At 42.7% G+C, this 26,791-nt stretch overlaps 1 protein-coding gene across 1 annotated transcript in view; it reads left to right on the forward strand.

The window, feature by feature from the left end:
• CHRDL1 (chordin like 1) overlaps positions 1–26,165 on the forward strand; it is a 47,514-nt gene extending 21,349 nt beyond the window's left edge. Inside the window, exons 5-12 of the mRNA XM_081897428.1 lie at positions 3,144–3,289; positions 4,958–5,051; positions 6,361–6,428; positions 9,984–10,158; positions 16,106–16,300; positions 16,559–16,726; positions 18,324–18,413; positions 22,545–26,165. Coding sequence (XP_081753554.1) covers positions 3,144–3,289; positions 4,958–5,051; positions 6,361–6,428; positions 9,984–10,158; positions 16,106–16,300; positions 16,559–16,726; positions 18,324–18,413; positions 22,545–22,675 — 1,067 coding nt within the window. The 3' untranslated portion in view covers positions 22,676–26,165. The remainder of the gene's footprint in view (positions 1–3,143; positions 3,290–4,957; positions 5,052–6,360; positions 6,429–9,983; positions 10,159–16,105; positions 16,301–16,558; positions 16,727–18,323; positions 18,414–22,544) is intronic.
• Positions 26,166–26,791: the final 626 nt, after the last annotated feature.

Genomic DNA, 26,791 nt, shown 5'->3' on the forward strand with positions numbered 1-26,791 from the left:
GGGTTCGATTTATCGGCAGATGGATTCCCCATTTGCTTCAAAGCACATTTAAATCCTTGGAAAGTTTCCCGTCAGCTTTGAAAATAACATTGCCCAGTAGCTCTGATGTTAATTAGTAAAAAAACAAACTCGCCTTTTAGGGGAAAAAAATCAGGAGTGTTTTTTTCTTTCATTCGAGGAGTTTATGCTCCTGGTTCGAATATCATTTCTTCTTTCAGTGTTTAAACCTTTTGCTATTTTAATTGTATTGTCATTTAAAAAGATTAGCCAGGCAAACATAATTTTTCCAGCATCAGATTCCTTCCATTTCCCTGTTATCTCTTCGCAAAGGATATACATTGCATTTATCAACCAGGAATGAAGAAAATAAAAGAGTTAGAGTAAATTTTGAGCAAGTCTGTTCCCTGAGTAAGTCAGAGGGTCAACCAAACCCACGAACATCCAACACTCATAATACATTTATGAAGATTTGTCCTCATGGTGGTACTATGGTGGTATTTAGGTGCTCCTGTTTTCAAAAATGTTTGCAGTGGAAAGGTTTTGGGACAGTAATGCTGCTTCCTTTTTAAGTGGGGCATGTCCTGCAGTTTTCCTGAAAGTTTTCATAATGCAAACATTCTGATTTATTTTTTTTCTCACTTTTGTTGCGCTTTTGTTCAAGAGTCCCTGTCCAGGTAGCTGTAATACAATAACATTGGGGAAGCATTGCTGATAAAGCAGAACTGTGTGTGTGATCCTGTATAAATCCACAACTAATGCACTATAATTGTGCCAATTACATTGCAGAATTACATCTGCAAAAAAACCCTCACCGGTCCGGCAGGTGGGAACTCTACACCTGAGTTGTACTTGCTCCTGTTTGCCCTTGACTGAGTGCCATTTTAGCTTTAAAATATCTTAAGAGAGGTGTCCCCTGAACCCCATATCTATTTTCACACCGTGCACCATTTTTGTATTTCATAGTATAGCTCTATATGACCCTTTTACATGTAATGAGTGGCATGATTCTGGATTTCAAATTGCTGAATATTTTAATATTTCGTGCATGAGATGTGTAGTAGTAAAAATGCACCAGGGACATATAGATAACAAAAGGAGCCATCTAGGATTTAGGAGATCAAGTAGGCATGTGAGGCTGTAAGTTGTTTGGATTTTGTGCATACTGTACAACACAGAGGTCCTGGCATTTACTTTTCCTGTTACTTCAGAAGGTGGTTCAAAGGCTTTGAGGTGCCCGCATGACAAAGTAAATGGTTCACAGAGCCCTCTAAATGTCACTGTTTAGCTCATATGCCTAAAACCTGAAACCTCTTGCTCCTTTGGTTGAGTGCCCAGCTTAACAAATGAAGAAGAAGAAGGGGGAAAACCTCATGCATTCTTCAGTAGCACAATAATTATGGAGAGTTTCTTTTTACATGATTTTATGCCACTGATGTAAAAGAACTGCAGTCACCCGTGAATTCTGGAGGTCAAGGAAACCCAATTGGGGGGGGCATCTTTTTTGCACTGGGCCTTCAAACCCAATGAATTCCTTGCATGCCAACATTATTTCAGTTCTAACAAACAAACACTTTGTTCTTAGTGCTACATAAAGCTTTTATTTCAAATGGCTGTGCATGAAAGCAAACGTATAATATTTCCAGTGTGTAGGGGAGGCTAACTAATCCTATGCTCTAGAAGCACATCGAACAGAAATTAGGAAACATAGAAAAATGCTGTATACTGAGTCAGACCATGGGCTAATCCAACTCAGTCTTGTCTATACTGATTCACAGAAGTTCTCCAGGATTTCAGGTTGGAAACATTCCCAGCCATACCTGGAGATGCTGAGATTAAGCATGAACTAACACGGAGATTGAGCATGAACTAGCAAGGAATAATTGGCTGCTTGGGGTTATTAAAACCAGAATTCTGTTCTGTGAAGTCCTCAGAGACACAAACTCAAATGAACAGGTGGGATGATTGGACCCCTGGTCCAACTAGCCTTGTATTGCCTGCTGTGACACACAGTGGTTCTAGGACAGAGGTAGCCAAAATGGTGCCCTCCAGATGTCATGGACTACAGCTGCCATCAGCTCCAGACATCATGAACAATGATGATGGGAGCTTTCATCTGCCAATTTCTGGAGGGTGACACTTTAACAAGGGTCTCAATAGGGGGTCTTTCACTGCCATGCTAGCTAAGATCTGTTAATGAAGCCAGCCTAGTGCATTTCAACTACAGCACCCATCAACCTCAGCCAGCAGAGCCAATGGACAGGCATGATAGCTCATGATTGTGGGTTCAAGCCCCACATTGGGTGAAAGATTCCTGCATTGCAGGGAGTTGGACTAGATGATCCTCGTGGTCCCTTCCAACTCTTTGATTGTAAGAATTCTGTGATTCATTTCATTAATTTAATGTGCTTTTTGTCACAAGTGACCTCAAAAAATGCAGTTTACATTTTTTTAAAAAAAAAATCATATAAATTGCAAGCCACAGAATACAGCTGAGAGGGCAGCAAAATATAAGCAATATCAATATAAATTACAGAACCACAAAATTAGAACTACAGAACAAAACCGATTCGAGGCTCCAAACCATAGTTCCCAAAAGCTAGAAAAAGCAAGCAAACTTCCATTGAACATTGAACTCCCAACAGACCTGTGACTATCCATGCTTCCAGGAGAGTGTTCCAGAGCTGGGGCACCAATACCATATTAGACCCATCTGGTTCTTCCGCTTCTCCACATGCCTGACAGATGGGAGCCAAAGTCCAAAAATGTCTGGTGGACACCACGCTGGTACCCCGATTTAGCTGGTGGTGCTCTTCCTGATTGCCCAAGGGAACCCTGGCTTGAACCCTGGTGCTGGCCATTGTGAGAACTGAGTGATGGACTAGGTGGGCCTTGGCGTGATGCAGCAGGGTTCTTCTGATGTTCTTAATGAAAGTGAGACAACAGATCTAAGAGATTAGGCAGTCTATCTCTAGGGGATTAATCTGCCATTACTACCCTGTTGGGAGAGTTGAGCAGGGATCCAGGCAGAGCGAGAGCAGAATGTTCCCTCTGTGAGTTGGGAAGCCCTTCTACCTGCCACGCCAGAGGAGACACATGAGATAACTTTGTTTAGTAAATTGCCTCTTCTTCCTGCCCTCTTGCAGATGATTCGCTTTTTTCTACTGGCAGTAAGATAACCCGGAAGTCCTGTGAGTACAATGGCACAACCTACTACCACGGGGAGATGTTTGTGGCAGAGGGGCTCTTCCAGAACAGACAAGCCAACCAGTGTGCCCAATGCAGCTGTTCCGTAAGTCACATGATTGTGTTAAACCAGTGTTGTGACCCATTCCCTTCTGAGCAACTTTCCAAGGGCTTTGTGCCAATGGTGGACAGGGCCTGAGGCAAATGCAAACCAAGGAATGTAAATTTTACATTTGCACAGTAGGCTAAGTTTCCACATCCACACTCATCTCCATCCAGACAAGCAAGAAGGATTATCAGAGTTCAAGGACGCATTCCAACCAGGCAAAAATACTAAGGGTACAAAGTTGAACCAGGAGAAGGTGTGTGGTCTGGGGAGAATTATTTTCATGTGTGTGAAATATTTTATTAGTTTTATAATAGAATGACATCAGTCAACTTCAGCAAAACCTGCAGAACATTACATTCAAACTTCAGTCACATCTGAGCACATAACACCAATCTTGGCTTGACTGTACCAGCTACCAATTAGTCTCTGGGTCCAGAGCTGGTTTTGACCTATAAAGTCTTATACAGCTTAGGTCCTCAATACCTCAAGGACCTTCCCTCCCCATGTGAACCATCCCAGCCCCTGCAATTTGTCATCTGAGGCCCTTTTACATGAGCTCCTGCTACAGGAGGTCTGGACGGTGGCAAGATGAGAACCAGGCCTTCTCAGTGCTGCCTGCACACTTGTGGAATACTTTGCTGAGAGAAACTCACCTGGCACCATTGTTGCATATATTCAAACTCAAGGCAAAATCATTCCTCTTTAATCAGGCCTTTGACTTTCAAATATCTATGGCCTTTTTTGTGGGTGGGATGTTTTAAAGTTTTTTTAAATGCTCATTTTAATGTGCGCATTTGGTTTTTTTGCTTAAAATGTTGCAAGTCACTTTGAGTTACTGTGGCAAATAAGTGACTGATAAATTTGTTGATGCTATTAATAATAGAAGGGAAATGGAGCAGGGACACTGTCAAGTAACTGAATCAGTGAATGCATTGCCAAGGCTTCATCTATGACATAGCTTCTCCTGTTGGGTGAGGAGAGCAATATATACGCTTTGTAAGTCACTTTGACCTCTGGTTTTGAACCAGTGTGATTCTTTTCTCCATTCTCTATTTTAAAAGATGGAACATTTCTCAGAAACAGTTATCAGGTGGGCTGCAGAACCTGTGATGGAGCAGGCATTGCCACACTACAAGCCCCATCATCCCTGACCATTGACCATGCTGGCTGGGGTTGATGGAGGTTGGTAGTCCAACAACATCTGGAAAGCCACATGTCCCCCATCACTGTTTTAAGGAATTTATAATCTTCAAAGAAACTCCAGTGCCCCATCCCACCCAAAATAACTTTTTGAAAGTCACAAGAATAAGGCAACTGGGCAGTTTCAGCCTGTCACACATTTCATAGTGCTGAAGGGAATAGGTAGGATGCACCTCTTCCTGCTACTGAGATTCTCAGTCCTCCTCTACATCTGATTATTTGAGAGGTCAGTGACATGAGAGCGTTATGAGGATTCCAGATCTTTGATATATATAGAGAGAGACAGCAGCTCATCATTTTAAGCTTTGTTGCAATTAAATAACGCTTCATAAAAGGTAAAGAATGCGCATGGGATTGTTTTGCTGTTATGGCAACCATCTGCCATTTGAATCTGTGCGCCTGCATCAAGCACTAACTAGCCCTACTTTTATCTTTTTGTGTTTGTGTGTGTGTGTTTAATGGCAGGAAGGAAATGTGTACTGTGGCTTGAAGACATGTCCCAAATTAACTTGCACGTCTCCAGTGTCCACACCAGAATCGTGCTGCCCAGTTTGCAGAGGTAAAATATATATGTATGCAATTTCTTACATGCCAAGCCCAACCTGCCCATGTCTTGAAAGAGCTCGACAATTAAGCATGGCATTCAGGCAGCTGGAATGTCACTGTTTTCTTCAGACACTGAATTCATCAGCATGACTACTGTAGCTGGGGCAGCCTTATCAGCAGCTTCCACTAAGGTAGAAGGAAACTTAGGAACATAAGTATAAGGAAGATACCTTATATTGAGTCAAACCACTGGTCCATTGACCTCAGTTCTGTCGACAGTGACAACAGCCAGCCAGGGTTTCAGACAGGGGTCTGTTTTGCAACCCTACCTGAAGATGCTGAGAAAGCTCTAAGCACTGAGCTATGATCCTTCCCCTAAAGCTACTTTTACACAGGAACCTGCCTTGCCAAGAAGCCAGACCATTGGTCCACCTAGCTAAGTAGTGTCATAGCATTACAGTGGTACCTCAGGTTACATCCGCTCCAGGTTACAGACTCCGCTAACCCAGAAATAGTGCTCCAGGTTAAGAACTTTGCTTCAGGATGAGAACAGAAATCGTGTTCTGGCGGCACGGCAGCAGCAGGAGGCCCCATTAGCTAAAGTGGTGCTTCAGGTTAAGAACAGTTTCAGGTTAAGAACGGGCCTCTAGAATGAATTAAGTACTTAACCTGAGGTACCACTGTAGATAACTGTAGAGTTGGAAGGCATCCCAAGGGTCATCTAGCCCAACCCCCTGTAATGCAGAAATCACAATACTTAGTTGTCAACACAGTTTCCTAGGAAGAGGAATTGATTGGCAAAACAACTTTGGGACTTGTAGCTCTGTGACGGGAACAAGGGTCTGCCAACAACTCTCAGCACCCTTAACAAAGGACAGCTCCCAGAACCTTAGGGGAAGCCATGACTGTTTAAAGTGGCATGGGAGTGGTTTAAAAATATGTTGTGAATGTGACGCAGGTTGGTGTGCTTTGAAATCTGCAAGCACTTCTAGCCATCAGTACTAGATGAGGAGTGTGTGGCCCAAGTCCTGATATTGAGCCTGAGCCTGGAAACCATGAAGACCTGGAGCCCCAGACCCCAGAAACATGCCAAAAGACAATTCTCTTATTCAAGAGTGAGGCTGAGGCTGTTTCAGAATTTAGGACAGTTCTGTTTCCAGTTTAGTTAAACAGTAGAAAGCTCCATAGAAATGTCCTCAAGGCTATCATTGGAATATAACTCCTCCATGTTGATATCTTCACTTTCATTACACACAGGGACGTCAGGGTGGGGATCACAAATGGCCCCAGTAATTCTTGACATCATTGTCTCTTGATTACAGGAGACAGGGAGTCTTCGTGGGACAACTCGGATGGCGACATCTTTCGGCAACCAGCCAACAGAGAAGCTGTAAGTGAAGTCCATGATCTCATCAAAAGAAACAGAACTTTCCTACTGAGTTGTGCACACACCCAAGGCTGTTGTGTCTTTTGTTCATTTCACACCCATCCTGTTTCAAAGGGGGAATTTCTGGCAGATGTTTTCATAGTAGCGGGATTTATCTTTGTGATTGAGACGTCCTCTGGTAGTTGAAGCGTTGACTAAATTGATAGAAAACTTAAAGCTCGTTTTGAAGTTCACTGGCTTGAAACTGGAAGAGGCCTGGCTTTCTTTTCCTGGAAAAAAAAGACAAAGAAAATCTATTTAAAAAAAAGCCCATGAATAGTTGAAATGCAATCAAGGCCATGAGTATATCTCATGTATCTGGGGAGGAGGGAAGGGGAGAAAACATCCTTTGTTTAAGAAAAAAATTAGCAGTGAAGGAAACATAAACAGTTGCTTATTTTCTGTGGTTGGAGTATACTGAATTGCCAATCAGAAGAGCGTCTGTATCCATTTCTGTGGCCACTGAATCAGCAAGCATTTGGGGAGACTTTTGAGGTGGAGTACAGCGGCAGAGTGATAAATTTCAAAGGTCAAAAGCAGAAAATGGAACAGACAGCCTCAGAAGGTGGTGGACTCTCCTTTGTCAGAGGCTATTAAACAGAAACTGGGTGGCCACCAATCTGTGATGTGGTAGCAGCAGATTTTCTGCATTGGCAGAAATGCAGGGGGTGGGGGCTAGGTGGCATTCCAAGTCCCTTCCAACTTCATGACTCTGTGTCCAGTTGGGCACAGGCTGAGGATTGGAAGTGGTTCTTCAGGATTTTGGAATAAGGACCTTCCCAGCCCTATCTGGGGACACCAGGGATTGAACTTGGAACCTTCTGCATGCAAAACAGATGCTCTACTAATGAGCTGTTGCTGTTCCTTTCTTGTGTTGGCCTTCTTGCTGAGATGGAGGTAGCAGAACTCCCCAACAGCTCTTTGACCTCTGGCCAGTGATGATAAAGAATGCCTCCCCAACCACAGCCGCAGGGCTACAGAAGTTTGGAGCAAAGTCCTTGCTTGGAGTGTGTATATCCAACTCATTCTGAGGAACTAAATCTGGGTCTGCAATGATTTTGGTGTCTGTATTATGAAACCAAACTGTCAGATATTCAGTCCAGCAGAACTGATTGTTACAACAGAGTAATTTGAAATGAAAGCTCAGTATTTTGAAATGTGAGGAGCAAAACCTAACAAAAACAAACAAATGCCTCTCTCTCTCTCTCTCTCTCTCTCTCTCTCTGTGTGTGTGTGTGTGTGTGTGAGAGAGAGAGAGAGAGAGGGGGGGGGTAGGGATGGAGAGAATGAATGTTTTCATTGCTCAAAATAATGGCTGTAATCCAAAACAGATTTAGGCAAACCTAAGTCCACTAGAATCAATGGACTCAAGTGCCCTCAACTCTGCAAGAAATGGAAAGGAACCCCAAATTACTACCTAATCTGACAAGGGGGAGAATCTGAGAACCCAGTGTGTTAGAGCAAATAATTGATCCCTGCCCTGGACTCTTTTTTGTCTTTTTAAAAAATGCTCATACCATCTCCCAGCTGCCACCATCTCCTCCACCCAACAACACCAACAAAGTTAGAACAGTTTCCAGGACATTACCAGGAAGAAATGACCACCATTTAAAACACACACAAAACATGGAAGATTCTTCATTGGCCATTTGGGTTGGCCACCAGCAGTGCATCACCAAAGAAAGTGCACCATAAACCCTATGGGGACTTACCAGACAATACTTTATCGAGAGCTCCTGTAACTCCATAGCCATCCCTATGTGATATTAAGACCTTTAGAAAAATGCATCTGTGAAGTATCTATGACAATTAGGGGTAAAATCATCATAAGCTGAGATTTAGGTATGTTAGACTCCATCCATAGGAAAGCACTTATGAAAGTAGCTTGTTGTGTGCTAGCCTATGCATATGGTAGCCTTGCCTAGAGATAAGTAGGGCAGGCAGCTGCGTTATTTTTCCCTGAAAAGCTTCCCAACATCCCCAAAAGTGGATTATCCAAGTCCAAGAGAAGGAGAGCTTGTACCTTACTCTGTACTAACAGTATTGGTGCATGGGTGGAAAACATGTGGCCCTCCAGGTATAGCTATTGTTAAAGGTAAAGGTAAAGGTACCCCTGCCCGTACGGGCCAGTCTTGACAGACTCTGGGGTTGTGCGCCCATCTCACTTAAGAGGCCAGGGGCCAGCGCTGTCCGGAGACACTTCCGGGTCACGTGGCCAGCGTGACATCGCTGCTCTGGCGAGCCAGAGCCGCACACGGAAACGCCGTTTACCTTCCCGCCAGTAAGCGGTCTCTATTTATCTACTTGCACCCGGAGGTGCTTTCGAACTGCTAGGTTGGCAGGCGCTGGGACCGAGCAGCGGGATCGCACCCCGCCGCAGGGATTCGAACTGCCGACCTTTCGATCGGCAAGTCCTAGGCACTGAGGCTTTAACCCACAGCGCCACCTGCGTCCCCCATAGCTATTGTTAGTGTTTATTTATTTCGCAAGATTTATATGCCACTTGATTGCAATAAAACTTCAAAGCAGTTTGCAAAAAAAATGTATTAAGAAAATCATGAGAAAAATAAATAAATGAAACAATTAAAAAGAACTGTTTAAAACATTCAAAACATAATTAAAATCTGAAATAAGCTAAAAAACAGATTAAAACATGCGTCAGAGAAATAGGCAGAAGGCTTTCTCGGTAGTGGCACCCTTCCTTCGGATGTCAAGGAGATATAACTTTTAGAAGACATCTGAAGGCAGCCCTGTATTGGGAGGTTTTAAATGTTTGATGCTTTTAGATATGCTGTAAGCTACCCAGAGTGGCTGGGGAAACCCATCCAAATGGGCGGGGTATAAATAATAAAATCATCATCATCATCATCATCATCATCATCATCATCATTATCAAGATTGCACATCTAGGTATGTTTGCTGAAGCAAAAACGTTTTTAGCAGGCACCAAAAAGAGTACAGTGAAGACAAGCTGTTTATGAACCTATTTCCATTTAGCATCTTGATGTTGCTGCACTCCAATTCCCATTAGCCCCAGTCGGCATGGATTCTTGCACAAAGCCTGCAAGGAGCTCAGATTGTACCCAGTCTTTCCCAAGCATTTCTTATGATTTGTTTGCTGGGAGGTTTTTCAACAAAGCTCATTCATCCAACAATTATCCTGATTTACTCAAGTGGCATTTAAACTTCTTCCCATTAATCATTAGTTCACCCCACACTTCTCAATGCCTTTCCCCATTACTTTCCTAACTGCAAAGTCTTTTGTGGAATGGGTTTGTCGTGCTAGGGCAACTGAGCACATTAATCCACTTTAAAGGCACAAGCCTAAAGTTCCTTCCTGCAAAATACCAACAGTCTGGAGGCACGCGTGGCAGAGCTACCCTCCTGGAATGTGGTCCTGACAACAGAAGCTCCATAACAGAGCTCATAAGATTGTTCTTCTAAAACCTTCAGTCTCATGAAGCTCTCCTATTCCTGTTCTCAGAGTGTTTTTTCTCTCTTTCTCTCTCTTTCATGCAGAGGCACTCTCCTCATCGCTCCCATTATGACTCTCCACCCAGCAATTCCCGACAGGCAGCCATCATTCCACGGGCCCCTGGTGGCAGAAGTAACAGAGGAGCGCTGCCAGATATGCAACAGGCCTCTGGAACTATTGTACAGATTGTCCTCAACAGCAAACAGAAGCACGGGCGAAGTAAGTGGAATGTCTTTTTTTTTTTGTAATTGTCTTCTTAGAGGGTCTGGAGGAAAGAACCCAGCACCACACACACACAACTCAGAAGGCCCCAGATTCAGGTCTGTGGCTGGAGGGGCTCCTAGGGCAGGCTTCCTTAACCTCAGCCCTCCATATGTTTTTGGCCTACAACTTCCATGATCCCTAGCTACCAGGATCAGTAGTCAGGGATGCTGGGAATTGTAGTCTCAAAACATCTGGAGGGCTGAGGTTGAGGGAATCTGTCCTGGGCAATCTCTGGGATTCCTGAACATTTTATGGAGCTTCTACAAACACCTTTGATAGCTTGCTTTTGCTGACTAGTGAAAGTTTTTTTGTTTCTCCAGCTTATTTTTATTTTAATCATTATTTCTCTCCTCAGCATACCATGCTGCACTTTTACCTGGAAAGTTTCAGGGAGGGATGGCGTCCTGAGCTAGGTGTAGCAAAGAGTGACTTACACTAGTCAGGAGTGGTGCCTTGTTTTCTCAAACATCAGTCAGCATTTTATTATAATGGAATGTTTGTTCTCCAGGTGCAGGGAGAAGGAGGGGGGGACTTTAATTTTAGTATATTTATTGTGTTGCTTACATTTATATCCCACATTTTTCCATCACAGAACCCAAAGCATGTGGTACCCAGTAGTCAAAAGCTCAGGCACTGACCAGACCGAGGGAGCATCTGCTTTGCATGCAGAAGGTTTTAGGTTCAATCCCCAGCATCTCTAGGTAGAACTGGGAATGCCCTCTGCATATGAAATGCTGGATAGCTGCTGCCCATCAGTGTGGACAGTACTGAGCCAGAGGGACCAATGAATCAGTATAAGGCAGCTACTTATGTTCCTATGCTATGCCTCTTCCAATTTGCGCAGCTTCAGCAAGGTGGTAGGATTCATACAGTACTGCTGCAGAAATACATGTGAAATAACTGAAGGCCATTTCACACCATCATCAGCCAAGGCTCCTGTGCATCAAGTGCAGAGCAGGCCCGCATGCATGTACATCACATGTGCTTGATTCCAGCAGTATATCCACCCTTTTTATGGGGGAAGAATTTGCAGGGAGTAGACACAAACCCCATCAGATCTATGCCCACACAATACACGCATTATTGTTGTTGTTTGTCGAGCTTCATCAGTGTGCATGGCACTTTACAAAAGAATAAGAGGGCAGGTCCCTGCCTCTAGGATCTTGCAATCTAAATTTCAGCACAGGGTGGAAGAAGATGAAAGTAAGGGTAGATAGGGATATAAATTTCTAACCCCCACCCCCATTACATGGGCTTAAGCTTGTTACAATTAGGGAGGGTTAAGCATACTTTTTCTGGTTTTTCAGATATTTTCATTCCCTAAGTCTGTTGCATTCCATTTCTGCATGAATCTGCTACTTTAAAACAGCAACTCTGCATTAAAATTGGTATTTCAGTATGTACTTTTTGAAGAATCTTCACAAAAATATGCATTTATACCCCTGTTTTATCCTAAATCATGCATTTTTACATGCACCTTAGTACTGTACCTAGGAGTGAAGGAGAAATTTGATTCTGTTTTGCATTTAAAGATAGAGCCACCAAATTCACACTTTCTTAAGCAATATACAAACAGAAAAAGAACTGTCCTCCAAAACTCACACTTCTCCAAATTTTGCATTATATTAGGAGAAACAGTTCTGCAAAAAAGTGTATATTGGGTCAAATCGCATGCTAATATGTGTATCTTCAAATGAATTCACACTAAAATCCTGGTGAATTTTCTTGAGGACATTTGAAAAAGAATTCACAAACTGATATGGAAATATAGTGAACTGGATTTAAGGCTGTAAAAATGAGAAAGTGAAAGAAAGCCAAATAGAGAGGTTCATAAGAAGATAAGATGAGCCTTGTAGACCAGCACAGTGGCCCATCTGGTCCAGCATCCGATTCTCACTATGGCCAGCCAGATTCCTGCTGGGAGGCTGCAAGCTGGACATGAGCAAAACAGCAACTCACTCCACCTGCAGTTCCCAGAAACTGGTATTCATCCATTTCTAACTGTGTCACAGGATAACCACATTCCAATCTGTATATTAGTTTGCAAGGTGCAGATCAGAAGACATGCAGAATGAATTCTACAAGCATCCTTAGTTACAGCAGAGCAAGGGCAGCCAACGTGGTGCCCTCTATATGTTGGACTGTGCCTTTCATCTGCCCTGACCATTGGCCATGCTGGATGGAGCAGATGGAATTGGAATGCCAACAAACTGTCTGGAGGGAGCCATATTGGCTACCCCTGCAGCAAAATATGCAGACTAAAGGATGGTGCCAAAGCTTTAATGACACGCACACACACACAAAGCAGAACCCTCCCCCCAACTTATGCATAGGATTTCCCACTAGTGATTGTGTGAATGAGCCCGGAGGTTTGCAAAGTGAAACCCAAAAGGGTAGTAAAAAGGTTTTGAAGTAGAAAAAGCCGTTCTGCACAAAGGCAACAGTCCACGGGCTCTCAAAAGTGGCCTACAATATGGTAAAAGCCTTTGATTTATGGCCAGCTAATCTTTCAAGGTATTAACTAACTGAAGGAATGTTGGCTATAGAGTCTATTATCCACCTGAACAATCATGGAATAACATTCAGCTCAAGCCGATGTTTCATGTTGGATCTCAAAGCAAGAAATCCCCGCCCGCTGCAATGTCTCCGACCTCCAGTTCACACACGAAGATATCATCAAAGCAATTTCTAACTGATTTGCTTTAGTACATAAAAAGCCTCCAAATGAATAGCACATTTCCCATGCACGATACCACATCAATGGGGGGGGGGCAGTTTTGGGGGGCTTGTATGTGCTTCTCACAGAGTCCAAGATTCCCTCCCCACCCCCAGATGGAAGCAAGAATGCTGATGAGGTCTTTTCCTTTTGTTCTATGCAATTAGTGTGAGTGTTATTAATTAACTGGAGAGGTAACTTCAAAAAGGCCATGGGCATGAATGCCATAGGATTTGAGGTTCTTATGGCCCATTGTAAATGCAGACAAAGGGCTCCACTTTCTACAGGCACCCACCCTATCTAGCAAGAGAAGGGCATGCCAACATCAGTGCTCCCCCTTCCTCCCCACTTCCAACAATGATTTTTGGAAGTTGCCCAAAATCTTGTTTTTTATAAAATGCAGGCATCTGTGCTGGGGTATTTGTAGAACAGGGAATCCAAATAGAAGCAGCAGTAGTGGTTGAGAGGTCAGATTTTACCTGAGAACTAATATTGAAAAAGAGGGACTGGGGGGGTCCAAAGTAAGACTGAGAGCCACACCCCTAATTTAGGAACATGCAAGGGGAAGGTAAAAAGCTAACTGTGAGATAAGGATGTCAAATAATTCCAACGAAAATAGAAATGGTAGTGGAGATTACTAATGTTTACTTATTCATGTCCAGAACAGAAATCAAACCAATGAATATGATTAGTATTCACTGTTGCTGCTGCTGCTGCTGCTTCTTTCAATCTGCAAATAATACATCATTGGTTATGTATTGTCCTCATTTGCATTGCATTTCCTTTGCATGGAATAACATAATAACTGACATATTGAATTGAATAAATTATGTAAGTTACATACTTATGCCACAGAAGAATGTGAGATAAATAGCATCAATTCTGGTGGAAATTGAACTGCAGCATAGTGGAAACAGTTCTGCTAGGGATGAATAAAGGGCAGAATAGAAAATGATGCCTTCTTACATCCCTTGCATCAGACTACATTCTTCGCATGCAGAAGCTTCCCAGCATCTCCAGATTTGAGGGTGGAAGAGAGACCCCTATTTGAAACTCTGGAGAGCCACAGCTAGTCAGTGTTGAAAAATTATGGGCCCGGTTGACAAATGATCTAATTTGGAATAAGGCAGTTTTCTATGGTTATTTGGTGGTGATAGAATGTATACACTTGATAAGAGTCTTTTGAAACTTTTTAAAAATGATCACCTCTAGCTGGCAGAGACATGGAGGCAGCTGTATCAGTCGACAAGCAAGCAATTGCTATTAAGCCTGTGCAAATAGATCAGACATACAGTATTGCTATCTACTGACTGGTTGGCTACTTCATCCAGGGGAAAGAGGGGATAGAACATCTCATTGGGTGAGAGGCTCCCCTTTGAAGTCACGGTCTTATTGTCACACATTTGGCGCCAAACGACACAACTCCAGATTCCTGAAATACCAAATCAATGACCATGAAGTTCATTGCAGATGTTTAGAAAGGTCTGAAAGGCACATTTGGATGCCAGCCAGACAAATTTGTTACTCGGCTTGGGTTTGTAGACTTCTCACAGCTAGATGTGCTTGGCTTTTTCAAGTCCTGATGCAGAAAGTATTGCTTTAATTATTATTATTTAAATAGAGACACATTTAGGTTGCAGTCTTACACATGCTTGGGCTGCAATCCCAGACGTACTTACCTGGCAGATAACCACATTGAATTCAGTGGGAGTTACTTCTGAGTAGACATGCTTAGGTTTGCAACCTTACTTGAGAGTATTTAGTGAGTCTTGCATTTGAGTAGACATGCACAGGCCTGCAGTGTTAAACTTTTATGGATCTCCTAAACATACATGCATACTGTATGTGTTTAGAAGATAGCACTGTATTAAGCATTAGAACCTAAACATACCTTTAAGATTACTAGTGACATATAAAACTGTAACAAAATGTTGCTGTGTACCTCCTCACCTCCTAAAAGGAGTGCTCCTGTTTGGAATCCCAACCTGTCGGCCATGTTAGAGGCTCAGACAGGGCATACGGCTCCCCCACCCCACTGACTTTCAGCATTACATGGGTATTGAGCATGCTCAGTTCTCAATGGTTGGTTGTGTGTTTTGTTTTTAAGCGGTTTCACCATTGGCTTTTTATTTGCAGACCATATATGTAAAGGATGTGTGCAATTGTGAAGAGATCCTAGAGCATGGGAGGCAGATTAAGAGTATATGGCTAAAAATTGTAGGAGAGGGAAGCAATGTTGACCTTAACCCTACAGACCACCAAACCAGACTGAAGACTTGGAGCAGATTACCAAACATTCAAAAAGGAGAGATATAGTAGTCGTAGGAGGCTTCAGCTGCCCCAATATCTGTTGGAACTCAAACTCTGCCAAGAATGTAAGGTCAAACAAATTCCTCAATTGCCTCGCTGACTATTTCATTTCACAGAAGGTGAAAGAAGCAGCAAGGGGGGCTTGGACCTGGTCCTCACCAACAGGAAGGAACTGATCAACAAAGTGGAAGTACAGGGAACCTTGGGAATAAGTGATCATGTCCTTCTGGGTTTCATTATACAGTGGCAAGGGAAAGCTGAGTGTAGTGAGACATGTACTCTGGACTTTAAGAAGGCTGATTTAAAAAAGCTTTTAAGGGACTATTGATTGTGTTTCCATGGTCAGAAATGCTCCAAGAGAAGGGAGTCCAAGAGGGATTGGAGCTTCTTAAAGGTGAAATATTGAAGACACCAAGGCAGTCAATTCTAACAGGAAAGAAAAGTGGGAGGCATTTAAAGAAACCAGTGTGGTTGCAGCTTAAAGATGAGCTGAGAATTAAGAAGGGCATGTATAAGAAATGGAAAAATGGGGAAACCACGAAGGAAGAGTATACACAAGTAGCCAACATTCGCAGGGAGAAGGCTTCTCAAAAACAAATCATGCAAGACAAAACTCAGTTCTTTTATATATATATATAGAATTAGAAGCTTGTTGGATCATTAGAATGCTGTGGATGCAATGTATCTTGATTTCAGTAAGGCTTTTGATAAAGTCCCACACAATATTCTTGTGATGAAGTGGGTAAAATATGGGCTGGTAAAATGTGCCATGGTTTCTGAGTAATTAATGGGCAAGATTGTGGTTACTTTATCCCTATTGCAGCTATCTAAGTTCTAATTGTTTTGTCCTCCCCTCCCTCTCATTTTTCACCACAGTTTGTGTTTCCAATGGAAAAACCTACTCCCACGGAGAATCCTGGCACCCTAACCTTCGGTCCTACGGAATCGTGGAGTGTGTGTTGTGCACCTGCAACGTCACCAAGCAAGAATGCAAAAAAATTAATTGCCCCGATCAATATCCTTGCAAGCATCCAAGGAAAATTGAAGGGAAGTGCTGCAAAGTCTGCCCAGGTATGGATAACAGGTTGCTTTGGGTTTAAAAGGGCAGCCCACAACCCCATTCTCAGACCCTGAGTCTTTTAGCATCTGTGGAACGGGGCACAGGGGAACAGCCACGACCTGGCAGGCATTTCAGTCTAACCTAACCCTAACATACAACCTAGGATTGTTGTCAGTCTAACAGGGAGGGGGGCATGGAATCCTTGGAGTAAATGAGAGAATAAAATGTAATAAGTAAAATATGAATGCATCGACCTATTTCCCTTATAGATGAAATTGGAAGTCAGAACCTTGACAGCAAAGACTACTTCTGTGGTGAAGAGATGCTCCCTGTCTATGAAGCTGTTCTCTCTGAAGAAGGAGAAACCATACGCAAGATAGCGCTGGAGACAGATCAACCACCGCAAGTCAAAATCCACATGTGGACAATTAGAAAAGGTGAGCGGGGAACATTCTCTTTCCATCATCAAGGTGTGTGTTTCGGGGGGGGGGGAATGGATCTGTGTTACCATGCCTACTCAGAAGTTGTACTGAATTCAGTGAGGCTTACTCCCAAGCAAGTGGGTTTTGGACTTTAGGATTAAAGCAAACAAAATGGAGTTGGGTATTTTTAAGAACTTAAAGCAGAGCTTGGCAAACTGTGGTTCTCAGCCTTATTCTATGCAGATGATAAGGAATGGGGGAATTAGGAAGAAAGGGATAAAAGGAGTAGCAGAAAGAGAGGTAGGTAGAGAAGGTAGAGCAGAAAGTGAGGTAGGTAGAGAAGGTAGAGAGAGAGAGAAAGGATGTGGCAGGAAGAGAGGGGAGGAATGGGAGTAGCAAAAGGAATACATTTAGGACAATCCACTTAAGTGGGGGAGGAGAAAATAAAACAATAAAGAAGACAAGATGCTAAGAAGTACCTCCCCATAAGATTGCTGTGCCTATGTAGAACAATTTGAGAAAGGCATTCTATCTAGTATCTAGGCCGGAGTTTGCCAAACGGAGTTTGCCTAGTATCTAGGTCGGAGTGTGCCTGCCAGTACCTCCTATGACACCTTCAAAAGGTTTCAGTAAATATTCCCTTAAAAATTCACATCAGAGGAGAGTCTGCTTGTTCTTCCTGCTCAGTTCCTATTTGCACAGGCTCAGCCTCTCCTACATTGAATATTTCCCCTTCAACATACCCATGTTTCATTTGATGCCCAGTTCTGTTCTGAGCAGAGAAGAGTGTAAAGAGTTTCTCTAAACGAACAAGCATGCTGGTGGCTCGTGTAGGTGCTTTTTCCCCCAACTGATGCAGCATTTTGTGATCCCCTCTCTCTTTAATAGGGATCAGCCATTATGATATGTCCTTTCAACATCCATCTGAGATAATTCCTGCACAGCAGCAATTCTGTGATGGGTCCAAAATGATTGCCCTCTGGTCCAAAATTTTTGGGAACCCATGCTCTAGGTTAATGTCCCTCCACTCCCTCTGCACCACTTCCAAATGTGATATAAAAACAAGTTTCTGCATCTGGCATAAAAAAACCACAAAAAATTAGTTGTGTCCCCTTAACAAACTAACCACTTTATTCTGACACAAATTTTCATGGGCAAACAAAGGTAGGCAATCTTCAAAGTCTACTTAGTTGTTTGGTTGGCTTGTTGGTTTTTACAAGGTACACAGGGTTGTGTTGAACCCCTGTATGTTTCGACTTTTTTCTTACTTGTTAAAACATTTTAGCAGAAAATATGCAGACCTGCTCCCCCAGCCCACAATTGATAAGGGATTTGCTTTTAGTCAAGCCAGGGTGAGCTGAAGCTTTGTGGATAAAACAAGGAAAGCCTGTTGTCAGATCTGTCTGTACGAGAGTATTCTTTTTTGAGCAAAGCTGGAGCAAATGGAAACATTTAAAGCCTGTCAAAAATCCTGATAATTACTGGTGCCCAATTGCTGCACAATATGGTGTAGTTCACTGGTGGTTCAGGCTGTGCAATCAAGTTGTGCAAGGCCTGGTGTCAAGAAGCAGAAGGTGGTTCTTGAGTGTGTTCTTCTAACCATTTGCTGCAGGTATCCTGAGCCACTTTGACAAGCAAACAGTATCCAAGGATGAGTTCAGTGAACTACACCACTTCAAGCAGATCACAAAGACCACTTTGAGTAAGTCAAATACCTTCTTTGATTTTTCACAAAAACTTAGTTGTGAAGAAATACGTTCTCCTACGCGCGCGCGCACACACACACACACACACACACTCAATACGCAGAGCCTAGAACTTTATGTCTTCAGTCTGTCCCACTGGTTTCAATGTGTACGTAGGGTTGCATCCTCAATTTACTTATTGGATTAATTGTACCATTGTCTCTGAGACGTTTGGATCTGATCATTTTGGAACATAAAGCAAAATGATTGTGATAGATGTTTATATAGGGTTGCCATATTTCAAAAAGTGAAAATCTGGACGTATGGCAGCCCTCATTTATAAAATTATGCATGGCATGGAGAAAGAGGCTAGAGAAATGTTTTTCTCCCTGTCTTGTTACACTAGAACTTGTGGACTTCCAATGAAGCCAAATGTTGGGAAATTCAGGAATGACAAAAGCAAATACTCCACGTAGCACATAGCTGAACTATGGAACTCGCTTCCACAAGAAGAAGTGATAGCCACCATCTTGGATGATTTTTTAAAAAAAGGATTAGCCAAATTCATAGAGGAGAAGGTTATCAATGCTGGCTGTATTGGAGATGCCACAGTTGAAGGCAGTAATGTGTCTGAATACCAGTTGCTGGAAATCACAACAGGGGAGGGTGCTCTTGTGCTTGAATCCTGGTTGCATGCTTCGCTGGTCACTGTGAGAACAGGATGATGGGTCATTGAGGAGATCCAGCAGGCTCTTCTTGTGTGCTTATATGAATTAGCACATCAAGCAAATTAACTTCGCTTGCCAATGTCTCGATAAAGGGTGCTTCCACATTGTCACTATTTTGTGGGTGAAATTTAAGCACGTATCAGAACTTTAGATTTCCACAGTTAAAGGCTTTGTTACCCTAGCGAAACAAAACCACTTTTAAAAAAAAGAATCTGACTTTTTGCAGTTTAGAAAGTGAGACAAATGTATTAGAAAGTGTGGAGTGAACAAATAATAGGAAGACCTATAAACACCCTGCAAGCAAGTCAGGATGTCCTTTGTCATATATTCACAAGGCAAACAAATCAGAATGGGTGCTTGATCTAGACGGGATATAATCTAACTTCCACAGACACTTCCTGCAAGGAAATCAAGATGGGTGCCAGTGCTGGATTTATGTATGGGCTAAGTAGGATGAAGCCTAGGGCCTCTAAATCTAGGGGGCCTCCCCAGTTCACCCACCCCCCAGCAGGCAGTTTGCCCTCTCCCAAAATTGCAAACCCAAGACTTCATGCAAGGGCAGGGGAGCTCAGGCCCAGCAACTATGAGACTCAGGGCCAGCCAGTAGGGCCCTATTTTTTGACTCATGTGCTAGGTCATTTTCACAAGGTCAGCAAAGCCCTTCAGAAATCAGACCTGTTATTGAGTTCTTGTGCAAGTTTGTACAGTTCACTTCTGGATTTTTTAAGGGAAACTAGAGAAGATTTTGATGAGCTTGAGAAACAAGCAAAAGCCACCTTGCCAAATGTCAACTACAAAACAAGGAGACAAAGAGTGAGGGAATGGTAAAGAAATGACAGAAGTGTACCTGATGCCTTAGATGCACTATCTTCAAGAGATAAGTTTAGGATAAAATCCTTAATTCCTACATTAGATGCACTTGAAGCCATTTTAAAAAGAATAAGTAATGTGTACAGTGATGTTGCACAATTGTTTTCCATTCTTGCTAATCTGACAGCATCTAAGCAAGAAATTCAGCAAGGTGTTGAACTGTTGATGGAAGCATATCCAGAAGATATTGACCTCAAACTTCATGATGAACTTTGCACTTTCACCTGTATGTGAGACAAAGACATAGGATTACAACAGAGCACTCTCTGTCTCATACAGACCTTTATCAAATTATATACAAGGAAAAAATTCAGATGGCCTTTCCTAATGTGAAAGCAATCTTGCGGCTATTTCTTAGCTTTATGGTCACTAACTTCTCAGGAGAGGAGTTTTTCAAGACTTAAAAGAATTAAAAATGAATTAAGGGCCACAATGTCTCAAGAGAGGTTGTCCACACTGAGCATTCTGTACACTGAAAGCAACAAACTTAGACAAACAATTTTTGATGAAGTTTTGGATGATTTTGCTATAAGAAAGACTAGGGGGGAACATTTTTAGTCTTACTGTATTTGATGGTTGTAGTTTACTTCTTAATATGTATTTTAAAACTGGCTGTTTAATGACAACATAAAGTAGATTCTAAAAGTGCTACATTGTCAGGTAACCATGATCATATTATTTACACTTCCCAGGCAATAAAATTTGTAAACTCAATGTGGTTTTTTTTAAGAATAACATTACAACTTAATTTTCCTAAAAATTAATGCTTATTCCACAAAAGGTTTACAAAGTTCAGTTATTGCAAAAACTTAACATTTATGCGTTTTTTAAAATCACTGTGGTATTAAACAATAATATCTTATGTCCTTTAGAGGAGAAATTGTGAATTGCAGAATTTTAAATACCCATCATCATCCTTGGCTTCACTCAATTTTGTTTATAACACTCTTCCATTTCTTCTAGTTGTGAGATGGGGGATGGGGAGGGCCTCACAAGTGGAGTGGCCTAGGGCTTCTCTTCATCTAAATCCAGCCCTGATGGGTGCTCAATAAACAGGTTGCCTAGAGAAGCCCACAATCTGACCGTACCAAGAAAAATTCCAAGGCAGCAACTTTTGAAAATATTCTGATCTTTATTTCATTTGTGTGAATCAAAGGGTTGTTTACATGATCAGTGCTACTAGACAAACAATCCCTTGATTCTTTTCAGCCTCTGATTTGTTTACATGTACGTGGAGTGAGTCAAAAGCTGAAGCCTACTATGACTGGCAAAATTAAGCCTTCTTAACTGATCTCTTCCAGGAATTTCTGATATGTAGCAAGTGGGTGGGATACACAGTTCCCTAGAGCCAAATTGTAATCTGATCAGAGATAGTCAGCAAGAGCTAGAACACCCTAGAATTCCTTGTCTGTGCTGCCAGATGCCTTTGCTCTCAAATTGCAATCTCTGGATTTTTTTTGCTGTGTAAAGAAGACCTTGGAGGTATCCAAATAGATTCCACTGAATGAGCATGATACAAAAGGGAAAGCACCTGCCTCTGCCTATGCATTGCTTCCTATGTTTCCACAGTTAGTTGCAGGAAAGAACAAATAGCAAACAGGATTTTCTCTGTTTTCTGTCTGTAAAGGGACCCCTGACCGTTAGGTCCAGTCGTGGCCGACTCTGGGGTTGCGGTGCTCATCTCAATTCATTGGCCGAGGGAGCCAGAGTACAGCTTCCGAGTCATGTGGCCAGCATGACTAAGCCACTTCTGGTGAACCAGAGCAGCACATGGAAATGCCGCTTACCTTCCCGCCTGAGCGGTACCTATTTATCTACTTGCACTTTGATGTGCTTTCAAACTGCTAGGTTGGCAGGAGTTGTAGCCGTTATTAATGCCTTTGAAGCCCACAAGAGATTTTATTCAAGGGCTTCCCAATAATGCCTAGTTTGACATCAAGGCTACAGCAAAGAGTAGCAAAGTAGGCATATAAAGTTTACCATTGCACATACATCTCTCAATCTCTCTGCACTTCACAGTTCTAGAGTTGATGTTAGGCAACTGAATGGATGGACTGACTCCTTAAAGCCTTGTGGTTTGAGTCGATATGTAGTTCTTTCATTGGTATTATATCTACAACAAAAAGTTTCCTGTGTGTTTCCTCACCTCTTAGCAGAAGTGCTGCTATTCAAGCTTCCAGACAGGCAGCCATGTCCTCCTCCAATGATAACTATAGGTCACATCAACACCGTACATTTCAAGCACATGGCTTCTCCCAAAAAAGCCCAGAAACTGTAGTTTGTTAAGGGCACTGGGAACTGTAGCTCTGCATAGGGCAAACTACAGTTTCCATGCTCTTTTAGGGAACTGTGTGATGCTAATGTAAACCAGTGAGACCCAAATGTCTTTGGGATGAAAATTCTCTTAGGAAAGACATGAACGTATAGAGGCTCTTCCCATCAACCTTCTGGGGTTCAGATGTGCTTCCACGTGATAAAAAGCTTCTCTGTGCTGTGACATATTTGGTGCCCCTGCTTTGAAGTGAAATATTTGTTTGTGTTTTGTTTTAGGCCAGTGGAAAATATTCAGTGAGGGAGAAGCTCAGATAAGCCAAATGTGTGAAGCTCGGGTGTGCAGGACAGAGCTGGAAGATTTGGTAAAGGTTTTGTACCTGGAGAAGTCTGAGAAGGACCACTGCTAAGAGAGAAACGCCAGAAAGCCGATGAAGGCATGGATCTGCAGCTGGACTGCGGGCTTAATCTGCTTCTCCTAAAAGCCCTAAAAGCCAAACTTATAATGCAAGTCAATATTCATCTCATGCCCAATGTAACCTGCTCCTTCATGTAGATCTGTCTCAGGCTTTTCAGTATCTCTCCGGAAGACTTAGGAGGCTGTGTTACTGGCAGGAGACAACGGGAGGGTTTCGCTTCATGTAAAGGGTCATGGCTTTACTGGTTTGGGGAAAATAATAATAATAGTAATTAGATCCGGCAAGCTTAATAATCAAGGAAAAGGCCTAACAACAAAAATGAAAACTTTCTATATGCAGATCTGGAAATGACTCTGACAGCAATATTGGAGAGCTTGGAATATAAAGTGAGATTTCAGATTAACAGGTACTATGGCTTTTGGCGCAGTGCCTCTGGGGCTAATGACACATTACATGTTAAAATGTACAATACTGCCTTGATGCAAGTCTTGTTTTGTTTTGTTTTAAGAGCAAAGCAGCTTCAAGAGTGGGGGCAGGCAGGCAGGAAAGGTGCTTATCCCTCATAAACACAGATGTGGAAAACAACCCCCCTGCCCAGGTGGAGTAGCTTGGAGAAATGATTTTAGTCATCATCATCATCATCATAAAAAGGGCTGGTGATGAAAGGATTAAGCCAGATGCAGGGAACATTTTTCAGCTGAAGGGTCACATTTCCACATGTGCAACCTGCCAGGGGTTGATGTGGCGATGGATGTGACTCTTACCTTTACAGAGTAGGCTCCAGTCCAGCCATGCTGCCTTCTGGGCATGCATCTCTCTATCCAAGCAAGCCAGGGATATTTTTACAGTTCATGGGACAGGCAGGGTGATGGGATTGTGGCTGGAGGAGAGTTCCAAGGGGCAGACAGAGAGGCGGAGGCAGGGCATAATTTGCCTCTGACCTTAGTTTAAGTACTCCCTGTCCATTCCCCTGCTTCTCCACTCTTAACCTTGCTTTCCAAAAACTGGCATCAGGGCGTTGTTGCGTGCATGAGCATGTAATGCATAGTTTTCCTGTTAACTGTTGAAATAGCAGACATTAGCACAAATCACTCTATTTTTCTACTAATTTGAGGGAAAGGCTCCTTTTTAAATCATTTTCACTCATTTCCAACTCGGTATAGGTAGCTCAAAGCTGTATTCCTGTGGTCCCTTTTAGCATGCATCTTGGCCGCCAAGCAGCCCTGGAGCACATGAAGAACTTTAAACTGCTTATGATGCTCTGCAGGGATGGAGAAGAGGAGAAAAAGAAATGGTGCATTTTGTGAATGGTTTTTTTTAAGAGTAATTGGTAGGCCAGGGGGCCCAATCCTGTGCATTGAGTAGCTGGGAAATGAAGAGTTGCAGCTCCTTTACATGCATACTTCTGCTATTTAGTCTTTAAAAAATACATTCACACAATGTAACCACACAGTTAAGGGACCTTCCAATCATACTGTCAGCTGCTGTTTTTCCAGATTTTTCTGCGTGTTTCCACATGGCATCATTGTCATTCCATTGCTATTCTGCAACATTGCAGTCCTCAAGACTACTTTTTCTTCCGTCACAAAATTTCCAGCATTTGTGGAATTTCTGGAACAGTTCTGCAAGATCTGCGTTGTGAGGAAGGTGTCATGCAATTTCCCAATTTCTTTTTTTTGGGGGGGGGTGAGTTTCAGCAGTTTCTGTTTCCCATATTTCCCCTATCCTTTTTGATAGAGTGACACTAGAGGCTAGCTCAGTCTGAAGCAGTGAACTCAAGTGGTTCCTGCTACCTATGCTCCTAAATTCCCATAGAGTCAGAATTTCAAATGTTATATACCTACATGCACATGCACACAGACACCCCAGCTGCAAAAAGCCTATCAGTAACTTGTGTTTGTGCTCATAATTCTGAGATTTACTGGTTGGTGGAACAAGAGAATGGAAGAGGCGTGGCTACAGGCACAGAACTTTTCTCAATGTGAAAATATGATACCACCCTCCAAAGAACAGTGACAAGTGACCAATGGGGTGGGCAGTCTGCTACAATTTCACTCCAGAAAACAAGAAGTAACAGTACCTATAGTGCTGTAAACAGTAGGTCTGGAAGAGCCTCCAGTTTGGCTTGGGGAAGGAAGTATCATTTCTTGCCAGAACTGCAGGCCACATTCCCACCGATCCTTTCAACTATACTACGCTTCATGCATTAAGCTATGCTAATGGCTTCACTGCTATATCATTTGCACATGGCTTTCTAAGCAACCTCCCTGCCATCAGCTTCTGTCCATTGTTTCACACCATGTAAAACGGAAGGTAGGAGCTGATCAATATTTTAGTCATGATTCGTTTCAGGAAGGTAGCACTCACCAAAACTGGCAAATGCCACAGCAAGGAAGGGGCCTTACCTTAGTGGTAAAACTCACACTTTATTCCAGGTTTAGTCCCTGGGTTCACTCTCCAGGTAAGCCTGGACTGGGTGGGACTCCTGCTTGAATCAGTGGAGAGTCATTGCCAGTCAGTAGTGCAGATCAGGGATAGCCAACGTGGAGCCCACCGGATGCTATTGGACTGCAGCTCCCATCAGCCCTTAACTTCCATGGCCTATGGTCAGGAATGTGGAAGCTGTAGTCCAGCAACCTGGAGGACACCATGTTGTCTTGTCCCTGTTGTAGAGGATACTGAACTTGATGGTTTGACTCAGCAGAAGGCACCTTCCTGCATCACAGTAAAGTTACGGCAACAGCTGGTGCACATTTGAAGTTTGCTGTGTGGGCTCTCATAGCCAAAGGCCTACTTTGTCAGGTGCAATGCTGGAGTTGTATCCAACACCCCACTTCCCCTTCCTCTGCTTCTCCCCATACATACACAAAGGCTGTTCCAGAGGACCCCCCCCCCAAAAAAAACCCCCATCTGGAACAGATTTTGCATGAGAGGGTTGTAGCAGGGAGGGGAAGTTATGTTGTGCAAGTGGGAGTTGTTTTGCAAACAGAAGAGAAGCGTTAGATTTAGTCCCACCATAGCCAGAGTGGTCTACAAAGTGATTCTTCCCAGACATGGAAGTATAATCTGAAGCATCAAGCACCTCTCTCAGTGGAATCTTAATGAGCACTTAGGCCTAATTATTAGCAGATAAGGTGTGGTATAGCTATTTCTGGAGTATACCACTGTGAGGTGGGAAGTTCATGGAAAGTGTACAGTACTTATTTTTTATTTTTGAAAGAAAAGTGAATTACTTTCTGTATTTGTGACAAGAAAGGTGGGGTGCAGACTGTGTATTTATTTGTATGATAACAACTTTTTAAGGAAAAGGAAGCACCAATATAGTGAGTTTGCTTAAGATTAACAAATATACACCATAGCCTGGGTTTAGGTTGGGCTTCTCCCCACCCACTTCCCAAGACACATACTTGTAACCATTATTTATGTATTTGTTCTATCACTTTTATAAGTTAATAAACTTGAAGTTGTTCCAAACAGGAAAGTTTAGCTCTCATGGGGATGGGCCTAATGTACATTTCATTGTGTTAGACAATTGCCATTCTGTAAAGCAGTCTTTGACACAAAAGAGGCAACACATATTCTAATTTTGACAGTTTCTCAGAACCAACATCTATGTAATGTATTCTTTGCAGAATGAGCCAAACATTTTCCATTATCTATCCTGGTCTTTCCTCTAAGGAACTGAGGGAGACATGCATAACTTCCCCCTCTGTTTGGTCATTTCCACAACGCCATGAGGCATGTTAGTCAGTGACTGCTGGTGACCAATGAAAGGCAGGCTTAGCTGGGTTAGGTTTATTGAATTTATGAATCGCTTCCCACAACAAAAGTCCCAAAGTGATTTACAACAGGAATGTAAAACAGTAATAAATATACATAAACATATTGAAATATAACCGGAGTAAAACATCCATTCATTGATGCTACCCTGGAAAAACAAAAACATGTTCGCCGGGTACCAAATGAGAAATAAAGTTGATGCCAGATGAGCTCCTTGGGTAAGGCATTCTGTAGATGGGTTACTAATATAGAGAAGGCCTGTTCTCTCAGTGTTACTCACCAGACCTTCCTGAATGGCCTCAGTTGATATCAGGGTCTAGGAAAGTT

Source organism: Podarcis melisellensis (genome assembly GCF_964234715.1).
Source record: "Podarcis melisellensis genome assembly, chromosome: Z".
Classification (NCBI taxonomy): domain Eukaryota; kingdom Metazoa; phylum Chordata; class Lepidosauria; order Squamata; family Lacertidae; genus Podarcis; species Podarcis melisellensis.